General features: G+C 52.2%; 1 protein-coding gene across 1 annotated transcript; it reads right to left on the reverse strand.

Moving 5' to 3' along the window:
• Positions 1–4,787: 4,787 nt before the first annotated feature.
• SAPIO_CDS8658 (Conidial yellow pigment biosynthesis polyketide synthase) lies at positions 4,788–11,519 on the reverse strand (the record flags this gene model as incomplete). Its single annotated transcript, XM_016790253.1, has 4 exons — positions 4,788–4,835; positions 4,899–10,766; positions 10,833–11,124; positions 11,227–11,519. The coding sequence occupies 4 exons, from the start codon at positions 11,517–11,519 to the stop codon at positions 4,788–4,790; spliced, it is 6,501 nt and encodes a 2,166-aa protein (XP_016640516.1).
• Between the last annotated feature and the right edge of the window lie 888 nt (positions 11,520–12,407).

The raw sequence follows: 12,407 nt of genomic DNA on the forward strand, positions 1-12,407 counted from the left end.
ATCCCCGCATCCATGGAAGCTGACCGACCATGACCAGGCTGAAGTTGAGTGGCTGCCATTGACATGTCCGCAAAGGCTGTACCTTGGATTTCGGCGGAAGAGACCCAGGGTCCAGCGCCGACGCCATATATGTCCATCCCAACATTAGGGTTGTGCTGATTGGAGCCAAGAACACCCAGCCCGGGGTTCATTGAAGGGTTAGGGTTCAAAGAACCATCCAAGTTAGGAGGGGTATGCCATCCGGTCTCGAGTTTGTAAAGTCCTAATTGTGCTGCGTGATTCTGATACGCTATCTGCTTGTCGTCCTGGATTCCATTCAAGGGACCCATGTGTTGGTGTGATGGGCTTCCATGGGGGCCCGTGAGCATGCCATCGGATTTTGGCTTTCCAGAGCGACTGGAAGGTGAATATCGACACTCTAGCCCGCACGCTAGACATCTGGAGCAGATGGGACGTGCTTTGGAGCATTTCACCTTGGCGATGAAGCATCCATCACAAGATGCGCGGAGACGTGGTTGACGTGGTTTTGCACTCGAAGCCATAATGACCGGGCGTCTGAATTCCGCAATTGAGGCAGAGGTGAGAGGGCTAGGAGAAAAGAAAGTAGTATGTAGGGGATATATGTCGAAAATTGGGGAAGAGGTCGTTGCTCGAGTTGGGTGGCGGAAAAAGCAAGGGCGAGTTGAATTAGATGTCCCCTGGAGGCTACCACCACTCTCTCCAGAAGGATTTATAAGAGGAGTGCAAGGAAGGTCGAGGTATACCGAGCTTATAAGGGGCCTGGGGGGGAAGGAAGGGCTAAAGAGAGTCAATGGAAGGAGGGTAAGGGCTAGCTGTGCAGTAGGCGTGCAGCTGGTTGGACGAAATGAAGACCTCTATGCATCTAAGAAGCAAGCGAAGATAGACGTCGGGATGTACATCTCCAATACGGGACTGGTAGGTGGGATTAATGAGGCAAAATGTAATAAGACTAAATGAATGAGACCGGCACGGGATTGGGTGGGAGCAACAGCGAGAGGAAGAAATCAAAGACTTGAAGACGATGGAAAAATGTGGTTCCGAAAATAAACTGAAAAAGCAGTGAGGGAAGATGGAGAGGAGTCAAGCGAGCCATTCGGCCATGTCTTTGGAGCTTCCGAGAGTATGAAGCATGGTGGAAACACGCATCTCAGACCTGATTCGAAGCTGGCAAGATCCGAAATCACAAAGGTTCCCTTCATGCCGAGTCTTGTTGTGATATGGGACGATAGAGAGAAGGGGAGCCCATCTGGTCTCGAGGAGAGAACATAGCAAGGAAGTGAAGGTAGCCAGCTCATCGTGGCTTGTCAACCGGGTAAAGAGACCACCTGTATTCGAGCGAGCCCGTTGAAGCCACCTTACTTTGTTCTCGTTTTCGTTCTTCTTCCTTTTCTCACCGTGGATCCGTTCCCTATTCTTTTCTTTTCTCTTCGAACCTATCGTCTGAAATCAATCCCAATTCCAGGAGGGAACGAGTCCCCCTTCAGGCCATCACGGCACAATTGTACGAGAGAGCCGGACCCAGCCGTGTCCCGTCATCGTTTCCCCAATGGAGAAGGTGGGTAGAGTTATAAGTTGAGAAGGGTCGCTACCGTGACCTACCTCGCAGCCAAGCCTGAGCAGCCAAAACACTGCCAGGGCAGGCTAAGACGGGAGAAGTCGCATCTACGCAACGAAGATCCGGGTTTATAGACTAATAAGGACAGGCGTGTCGGCTATGGCTCTCTCCGGCTTGCTGCAGCTGGCCTGCGGGAACGGAGGCTGGTCAAATGGGATATGCTCCAGTCCAGTGCTTCAAGGAGCTCAGGCCCGGAGAGGAGGGCATTTTTCTTGCGGCGACTTGGTTGGCGATCAACGTAGAAGTCGTCGACCAATTGTGGGAGCCGCTTTCCTCTCTTGAAACCAAGGACAAATTCGTGTACCTCAGTATCTCTCAATGAACTTTGGTCATCCGATTTCTGCGTGCTGGCTAAATTGAGGTACCCCGGCATCAATGATCAATTGATGTCCTGGTCCATTGCCTGGCCCTGAGGTCACCAAGTGAATTGGCGGGAAGGACCCAACCAATTTCAGTCGCCGATCTTGACGGGTAAACCGCCATTGGAGACCTTGTATTACAATTGTACCATTTCCATGTGTCAATGGTTGTGGGGAAGTCGACACTGACAGCTTGACCGAAGATGCATCCATGCCATGAATACTTCGGACTTGTAGATAGATGGAATGGCCTGCCTGGAAAAGGAACCCGTGGAATTGTAGAGTATTCTGAGGAGATGTTGAGATTAAAGACTGGATGTGCTTTCGCTTTTAACTCGATTCGGTAAGCTTAAGGTCTTTTCTTCTTCTTCTTCTGTTTCCCCAAGATTTATAGAGCTCGGTTATGTCCCGCGGAGGCAGCATTGAATGGGAATATGTAAACCACGTTGACGACGCCGGATGTGATAATGGATTGAAGGGAACATCTCACCCACATGCTGAAATGCTATTTTCCGGGGAAGTGACGCAGAACAGTATCGGTTTGCTCCTGCCACTAGGGTAAACAAACATGGGTGGCTTGAGTGATAGCAAAGTTCCGTCGCTGCTTCCCCGGACTCGATATGCTCTGTGATCAGCTGTGCGCTGCCGACTTTAGCGCCTTCTCCTTTTCACTTTGGTTCAGTCGCGGTTTCCCTGCATACCAAAGACACAAACCACCGATCTGTATCGACGAATGATGGCGTTAAATCTTCAGCTGGGATGATCAGCTTGGCATTGCTGCGTACTTGAGATTAGAGAGTTGGACCCGTCAAAGCTTCCATACGATGACCTTGCTTTCGAGTCTCGGCTTCCTTTTGAGGCAGGAATATTGTCGTACCCTCGCCCAACAGCCGCTCACTGTACTCTACCCGTGCTTTTTTACACCTCACTACCTAGCACGGGCAGGAGGCATCATATGCGGTGAACGGAATTGAGATGTTGCGGTGCTTAAAGCAACTTTCTGGCTCGGTGAACGCGTCCATCTCCTCCCGCCCTCTCGTTATATCAACACGATGTTTGTACGACGAAAGCAATTTGGATCTAAGCATGGAATTTGCCCTCCTTTATCGAGCCGAGCCCGACTCCATATTCCTCCTGAACAAGTGAGACTCGGCAGAATTGCTTCCTTATTAGCAAGTGTGTTGAGGAGAATAAGAGTTCTCTAGCATTTATCTCTGCCCTTTGACACAGGATCGACCACCGCGATGATATCTCCCGAAGCGAGGTGGAAATCCTTCTCTAATCGAGACGAAAAACTGTTCGTGGTGAGAATTTCGGATAATTGTTGATCATTATAACCGTACGAGTGAGGCGCCTATCCTCCTGTCCCCTGCCTCCCGCAAGATATGCAAGTTACAACCGCTCGTAAGTTTTCGCCAGTTTAGGTATCATGCACGACATCGTAACCGGAGTCCTGGCATCATCGTATGGCCAGACAGTTCTTCCTCCCCGGATCCTTGCATTTGATCGTCATTGTTCCTATGCAGAATTTGTCAACGTTCAGACCAACGCGGAATAATACCAACAATATCGAAAGTAGTAACGCCTTCTCCTCTTCTGAAACAAGCAAGGTGAGGTGAAGATATCCATGTCGAGCCGTCCTCCAGTAGGAGGGTGCGTTTGGGCCAGTCAACCCTTCCCGAGACTATAGAGATTCAATTCTCCCAACCGACAATTAGTTTAACAGTCTCGGTACCGAGTGTTTGTAAATAGAGTGCGGGCAGACTCGAGCTTACTGCTGAAGCGAGGACGCTTACGGAGAGAGAGACGCACGCGCAACGCACACACTTCGAGCTGGCACAGCCCGCCCATCCACGTTTCGGCACTTCGGAGCGGGGAGAACTGTCAACGGGTGGCGGGAAAGTGTGGCCCATGCATAAAATAACCCGACCAGGTTAACTAGGACGACTGGGGAGTGACAGTGCCGCGGTATGTAGGCATGTAGGTATGGCGAGTGAAAGTCTCTACCTCCCAGGAGAGCGAGTTACGAACTGTCCTGCATAGGCCATTTTGGAATACGATATTCGCAACCCGCCCCTTATGCAGGAACCCCTACTCGTGGGTCCTCGGGAAAGAATACCGGGAAGGGATGTTAGGAGTTTGAAGACTGGAGTCTGTTTTTGAAAGGGGTACTACTTTTCAATTTTAACGAGATACTGTATTGGGCTATTATGCTCTGTGATAGATGAAGGAGCGTATCTGAAAGAATGTAAGGAATGAACCTGAACCTGAACCTGAACCTGAACTTCTCACCAGCACTTGAAGTTTCGGCGTAGATCAGAAGAAACTTCTATAAGCCCATTTAAAGAAACCATTAACTAAGAATGAATTGCAGTGAAACGTGTAAGGAAAGGCTAAATACTACTAGAAGATAGCAAAGACGAAACAAAACGGTTCTTATATATCCCATAACGCCAAGCCCTCCAAGCGAGCCAAAAGACTAAGACTTGAATACTGTAACCCAGACCGAAAATCGATAAATCGAAGAAGGGAGGTGCAACACCGAAGGTCGTGTCTCGACGACCCGAATGAGTACCAAAAGGTTAAAGTGATTAAATGAGTGTAGCGAAGTAGAAAAACCAGAGAGCAGGAAAACCGAAAGGAAATAAGAAAGTGAAAAACACAAAAGTGACCTGGGCAATAACTCAATTTCTTACATGTGTCCCGTCCCTCAAATGAATGCAAAGGGGCAAGGGACCTAGTATTTCTTCATGTACAGATGATCAAAAAGGGGAGGCCAGAATACTGGTTGATCAAGCTTCGGTGACGGCGGCTCTGATGAAATCACCGAGTTTCTTCGCCTATTGAAAATACTTGTTAGTCCCCATGTATATTTCATGAATCAAGGAGCAGATAAAACTTACCAGGTCACCGTGCATCATGGAAAAGTGGTTTCCAGGCATGTGCATCGTACGAATCTTGTTGTAGTCGAGATACTCATCCCACCTATTGGGGCCAAAGTCCGTCCTGTTATCTAGAAGGAACAGAGCGTGTCCAGTGGGGTACGGGTCGGGGCGAGGATCGGTAGGTAGCTTGCAAACGCCATCCTCACACCAGATGGCAGTGACTCGAGGACACTTATCGTCGGGGATAGGCTCCGCCGTGTAGTTGCTAAGAGCCGTGACACTAGCAGCGAAGTGGGGGAGGAGCCAAGAGGGGATCTTGGTCGAGTCTCCGTCACCAAGGAGGCCGATGCTGGCGAACCAGGCATGCAGGCTGCGAGGGAGGGGCTCGATGGTGACGGGGCAGGGAGCGTCGATAATGATGAGGTGGTCGACGGCATCTCCGGCCTTGACGAGCTGGTTGACCATCTCGAAGGCGATGACGCCGCCGGCAGACCAACCGGCGAGAGAGTAAGGTCCAGTTGGCTGTCGGCGTTTGATCTCCGTAATGAACTTCTGGGCCATGCCGTAGACGCCGCAGTTGAATTCCTCAGGAGTCTTCATGAAAGGCGAGAATAAGCCCCAGACCGCCCAGTCTGGCGAAATAGCGCCGATTTCGGTATAGCTGGTGGCGCAGCCGCTGCCATCGGGGACCATGAAGAGGTTCTTGGTGGCACTGCGAATATTCCCCTGGAGGAGCACACTCGTAGCCTTACGGTGCGGGTAGTTATCTACAAAGGTGGCTGGGCGGGGCGGCTTGACAATGGTGGCCGTGGTGTTGCCAGGATGCGTGTTGATGACTCTTGGGGGCCGGGGCTCGACCACCTTTGCAGGCTTTGCAGCTGCTGGGGCGGGCTTAGGCCGGGGCCCAATTCCGAGGGCCTTCTCCACCGCAAGGAGCGAAGGGTTGGCGGTGAAAAGGTCGGATGGGATATCAAGTCCCGTCTTTTCGCGGAGAGTGCCAAGAATCGACAAGCTCATCAATGAGTCCATTCCAAGAGCTGCCAGATCAGGAGCGGCGATGATTTCATCTACCTCGACACCCATTTCTTCACAGATTGTGCCTCTCACGATCTCCTGAATATCACTGGAGGCGTCACCTCCCTTGATAGAACCATTGTCACTATATTCAAGAGGAGTGGTGATGTCCGACTCAGACTCCATCTCCGGGGTCTCCGCATCAGAGCGAGTAGAAGTGGAGTCGCCTGAGCCGTCGGAGCTTATGCTCTCCTTCCTTTGCGACGTCTCAAACTGGGCAAGATATTTCTTAAACGCGCCAATAGTGGAGTGGTCAACAAAGGCGTTGGAGTCTATGTCAAGCTCAAGCTCCTCCCTCAGTCGCCCACTGACAGTCAGCGACATGAGTGAGTCGACTCCGAAGTCAGTGAAGGCAATGTTGTCGGCCAATTCATCCTCGGTGACACCAATCTCCTTTGCTAGGATATCCAGGACGGCGGTGACGACGGACCCGGCCAATTTAGCGTTGACGGTGCTAATGTTCGCGGGGGTAACCTGTTGTGCCTTTGCCGGGGCTGCGGGTCGCATAGAAGCTGCAGCAGTAGGCTTCTTCGCGGACGGAGCAGGAGCCGCGCCAGAAAGGGCTTTCCCACGCGGAGGGAGGACCATGTTAAGGACCTTGCGCGGGATAGACTGGAACTTAATTTGACCCACAACGCCGACGATGCGGTCGCCGTCGAAGATGTAGGCATCACCAGCCATCATCTTAGTACCTCTGACGGGCTGCATCCTTATGTAGGATCGGTAGGTCTTGGCTCCATCCAGCTTCTCTGCCATCTTCATGTAACCCCAACCGTGGGAAATGTAGACCTGCTCTCGTGAGTCAACCGCATCGGTTCCGTTGATGATGAAACCGGAAATGTGGCAACAACTATCAAGCCAGTATGGGTTGAAGAACCAATTACCCTCCTTGCCTGAAGTCGGGAAGACAACCTTCGCCGTAGCTTCGCAGGTGTCGCTGTCGAGGATGACCTCCTCCATACCTTTGTATGGAGCCTCGTAATCGACAAGAGCGGTAAAGAGTTTATAAGCAAGACCTCGGCCGATCTTGGAGGCCTTCCCTACCTTCTCTGCCTCCGTAAGATGGTCGATGCGGGACTTGATCAAGTAGTTGACGCGGTCGAACTCGGAAAGCCACTCTTCAGGGTCCTCATAGTACACCTTGCAGTAGCAGTGGTCGGTCTTCTTGCCGCTTTCCAGGGTATGGAAGACGAGCTCAGCAGTACCTTTTGCAGGGTTGCAGGTAGCTGTGCATCGGAGAATATGAGCATCAAGAGTTTCATCGAAGATCAGGGTCTTGGGGACCTCGACATCGCATATGTTGACACCAATCTTCTTTGTCCCTGGGCGTACCAGCTTGTAGGCATAGTCGCAGATTGTCATACCCATCTCGGCGTAGATTGTTGATGGGAAGAGTGGTGCTCCGTTGACAACATGTCCGGTTACAGCCGGCCTAATGTCGTCCCGGGAAAGGTTCGTCTCGGTCTCGATGATGCACACATCACCTTTAATTTCTTCCTTGGTCACCTTGTGCACGGCTGATGTAGAGATCTTGGGCTTCGGTGCCTCCAATAGCGCGGCAGGCTTGGTACCAACCCGGTTCTTCGTTAGGCACCAATCACCGGTGTACTGAATCCAATAATTCTTCTCATCGAAGGAGTAGGCAGGAAGATCTAGGAGGCGGACAGAGCTGTCGAAGTCCTTGTGATACTCAGACCAATCAATATTCAGGCCGGCGCTGTGAAGGGTGCAGAGGCTGGCATGAAGTGTCTTGTAGGTGGGTTCATTCCGGCGGAGAGTAGGAACCGCAATGGTGGAAGCACCAAAGGCAGCCTTCACCATATTGGCGCAGACCGGGTGAGGGCCAACTTCAAGCCAAGCAGTCTTCTCATCAATGACGCCGGCTTCCTGCGCGGAAACGAGTCCGCCGAGGAAGTTGACCGCGTCGCGAGCATGATTGCGCAGGTACGGAGGGTTGATTGGCTCATTCTCGATGAGCTTTCCGAGGAGAGGCGAGATAACGGCAATCTTCGGCCTCTGGAAGACAACGGACTGCGAGAGCTCCTCGAAGGAATCGAGAATAGGCTCGACCTGAGCGGAGTGGAACGCGAAGGGTACCTTGAGCTGCGTGCACTTGAAGCCGGAGTTGGTAAGTAGCTGAGAGATCTCGGCAACTTCCTCTGCTGTGCCACTGAGAACGGTCTCCCTAGGGCCGTTAATGCATGCGACATTGACAGTGTCGCCACGGACTCCCAGAACCTCCTTGATTGCGGGAACAGGGCCCTGGATAGCAAGCATAGCATGGGTACCGGCGGTACACTTGTTGACCAAAAGCTTGGCCCTAACGCCGACAAGGTAGATAGTATCGCTAGCAGACAAGACGCCGGCCACGTTGAGAGCGGCATATTCGCCAAGGGAGTGGCCAAGGACAGCGCCAGGCCTGATGCCCCATGAGGCCCAGAGTCTGGCGAGCGCCATCTCAAAACAGCAAAGACCGAGCTGGACAATAACGGGGGAAGGGTTCTGGACATCAGACTCGCTGCCATCGATGAGGGGAAGGAAAGACGGGAAGCCGTGAAGCAGAGAAAGCCGGTTGAACTCGTCGATAGCCTCCCTGAAGACACCAAAGTGGGCGTATAGATCCTTTCCGAGACCCGCATAATGGGATCCTTGTCCAGTGAAGAGGAAGACAACCTTGGGCTGCTCCGTCGAGATGGGGACGAAGTTCTCCTTCAGTCTGTCCTTGATCAAGACTTGAGCTTCCGCAAGGTTAGATGCTGCTACGTTCATGCGCCAATAGTGCTGGATGCGGCGCGCCGTAGTGGTGTAGGCGACATGAGATACGGGGGTATCTGGGTTCTTCTCCATCCACGCCACTAGCCTCTCGGCATTGCGAATCATTGCTGCCTTCGACTTTCCAGTCACGGCAATGATGTGGGTGGTTCGGGGATCCGCGCTGGCAGGCTCATATTTGGGACCTTCCTCGAGCAACAGGCCAGTGTTCCCACCAGCCGCGCTGAAGTTGTTGATGAAGATCTTCCTTGGCCTGCCATCCTTCCTTACCAACGGGGTCATGTGGAAAGCAATATTCACATTCCTCTCCGAGAGATCTGCAGGGAAGGTCTTGTTGATTTCCTTCTTGATGCCAACGTGCGGGGGGATGGCATTCTTCTGGAGCATAAGAAGGACTTTGATCACAGCTGTAACGCCAGAGGCAGCCTCACCGTGGCCCACGTTACTTTTGACGCTGCCGAGGTAAAGAGGGCGGTCCGCAGGTCGCTTCCTCTTCGCTGGCGCGAAGACGTTCGTGACACTGACCATTTCTGTACTATCACCCGCCTGGGTACCAGTGCCATGCATCTCTACGTAGTCGACATCATGGGGATCAACGCCAGCCTCGTCCAGTATGGCCGTCGAAAGGATCGACTGCGTTGGCCCATGAGGATGCGTGATGGAAACAGCATCGGCAGAATGGTTTGTAGAGGTGCCGAGAATTACAGCCAAAACGTTGTCCTTGTCAGCAAGAGCATGATCTAGGCGCTTGACAATAACGGAAGCACAGGCGTCGGCACGGCAATACCCATCGGCGCCGTTGTCAAAGGTTGCACAAGGTCCCGTCTTGGACAAGAACTGACCCCTGCTCAAACCCGCGAAAATGTCCGAGTTTGTCATGCAGGAGAGACCGCCGACAATGGCAGTATCGCACTCGTTGGCCCACAGAGAAGTACAAGCCACCTGAAGCGCGGCAGCACTTGATGAGCAGGCCGTATCGATGCAGAGACTAGGGCCGCTGAACCCGAAATGATAATTGATCCGACCAGGTCCGAAGGCACGGACACCACCTGTGATGTAGTAGGTGTCGACCTCCTGTGCGGCGTTAATTTCTCGCCAATCATCCGAAGTCTGTCCATAGAAAGTGCCGATTCTATCTAGCCGGGTGGATGGGGTTCTGTTGGGAACGTAACCAGACATCTCTAGCGCCTCATACGCTGTGGTTAGGGCCATGCGCTGCATGGGATCCGTCTGGAAAGCCTCTCGCGGTGACATGTTAAAGAACCTAGGGTCGAAGAGACCAGGCTCTTCAATCCAGCAGCCGTAAGGAGTATGGCTGGCATTAAGGGTCTTTCCAGTCGGATCGACGTGGGTCTCTATCGGAAAACGGTCCTTGGGAACCACTCGATGCACATCGAGCCCCTTCGCTAGAAGCTCCCAGAGTTTTTCGTGGCTCGCCGCATCAGGGAACCTTCCGGCCATGCCAACGATGGCAAGGCGGCACCGCCCAAGTTGCGAACCATGGTTTCCAATTGAAGAGCCAATGCTCTCCTTGTGGATTCTGAGGCTCTTTCGGACGACAACATCCAACTTCGTCTGATTCTGGATCAATTTGGCCAGAGTATCAGCAGCCTGGGTTGGCCCGAAAGAAATAACGAGACAGCTATGTCCCTTGAAGCTAGTGGCAGCCTGGACGCAACTCTCAAATGCCCTGTTGAACCGAAGTGGCTCATTGAGGCATTCCCAAACGACGGCTTTGAAAAGTTCCTTTGTGTCGGTCTCATTGAACCAGGTTCCGTTTGATGACATTATCGCCGATCTCGGCTTCGCTTTCTCGAGAACTGCGCTCAGTCCAGGGGAATCAAGCTGAAGCATTTTCTCAATGTCGGCGCTCGAATGAAGATGTTGGGCATGGTAAGGTCCGTAGACAGGAATTGGAAGGGGATTGGAGCCGAAGAGGCGCTTCTCGACAACGGCCCGGAGGGTTGCTGGAGGCCCCGAAACGGCGACGTTTGAGGATGAGACGGCGCTGACATAGGGACGGCTAGTAGAAGGAATATTCTAATCAAGAACACGTTAGATCTTCCTCAATGACGGGAAAAATGAATGGTATAATCAGAAACTTACGTTGGATTTGTAGAAGTCGGATAGAGCATTGCTGACTGCTTCTTCTCCGGCTTCTGGGAAAACCAGAGTCCAAGGCTCCGGTTGGGAGGAGTGTGGAGAGAGCGTCTCGGCCAACGCCCCGACATATGAGCCAGTTCGGAAAGCGAGCAATACAGTCTGAATAGCAAGGGGTATCAATGTAGAAACGGTGGGCGTAGAAGCAATGGCGGAGGCGGCGAAAAGGCCGGTGCAGAAACCGACGAAGAAGGTCTGGTCATCGGCAGTCCAATCTTCAGGCTCTTTCTCGGCTCGGCTAGAACAATTGATCAGCGTTTATGTCTCAGATGATCGCATTGGTCTTGTTCCAAGCGGCGGGGGGGAGCATAAGCGGATATTAAGTGAGATCAGGACTTACTCAATATAATGTGCTAACTGGGCAATGCAAAGAAGAGCACTATCAATCCCTGGGTGTTTCTGGTCTTGGGTGTGATATTTCTCGTTAAGCTGGTAAAGCGTTCTGAAAGAGGGAATATTGGCTTGCTGCAACCTCGTCAAGCCATCGACTTCTTCTCTAAGTGCATGAGTCGCTCGCTCCAGGAAAGCCTTAGCCAAGATACTCGGGTTGCCCTCGCGACAGAACTCTGCGAGGAATCCATGTGTGTCCAACGACTGGTCTCCGAAGAGGAGAAACGCCATCCTGTCAGCCATGATGGAAAGACGAGAGGGCGATATGTTTTTTCCGTTGGAGGGGCCAGGGATGAAGCAAGACTTAGGAGAGCTTCTGGGAGCTCAGCTTGAACTTATATGATATAGGAGCGGTGGACCTTTGCCAGCAATACGATGTGCATGACTTTGACCCTCTTGCTAGTGGCCAAAATATCCAGCCTAGGGGTGGTACATCCGCAAGCCTTCATCAGTTCTATCATCCCAGGACCCGTCTAAGGAGAAAGGGGCGTGCATGTCTTCGATCTAACGGGAGTATTGCCTCGTAAAGACACACCCCGATCCACTCTGCTGTAGCAAAGGTCTAGGAAACAAAGTCCGCATTGCCACACACACATATACACCCCATCGGTGACCGAAAGTCAAAGATGATAATGATCCTTTGCATGTAGGGACCCGGCTCCTTCTCTCGTACAACTACCAGAGCCATCTTCAAGAGGGGTTCCAAATGTGATGGGTGGGAGGGCGTGGTGAAAGGAGTGCAGCTGCAAAATCAGCCTGGCGGAGAATGGTCGCTGTACCACAGTCTCGGGGTCTCTGAAGTTTACTTCGTACAATGACACTAATTGAGACGGCACTACCCAGGAGAGTCCGGAAGATAGCCATTACGGAACATCCCAGAACGACGTTGCACAGCATCGAGACCCAGATATGCCAGCGAGGCTGAACTACCTCGTAGAAGCATCGACTCCACATTGGAGAGGCTTCAAATTCTACTAATAATAGCAGCTTAACAACTACGGCGTCAGGATACCTCGATCGAGGCCAACGGCAGAGAAGAGCTAGAGACCGAGCACATATGTGGTCTAAATGGCGATGTAGCGTGTGGGTTGGGAGCTAAAGTTGGAGAATGCTCCCACCTTCTCCTCCTCC

Source organism: Scedosporium apiospermum, assembly GCF_000732125.1.
Source record: "Scedosporium apiospermum strain IHEM 14462 chromosome Unknown SEQ_SAPIO_0121, whole genome shotgun sequence".
Classification (NCBI taxonomy): domain Eukaryota; kingdom Fungi; phylum Ascomycota; class Sordariomycetes; order Microascales; family Microascaceae; genus Scedosporium; species Scedosporium apiospermum.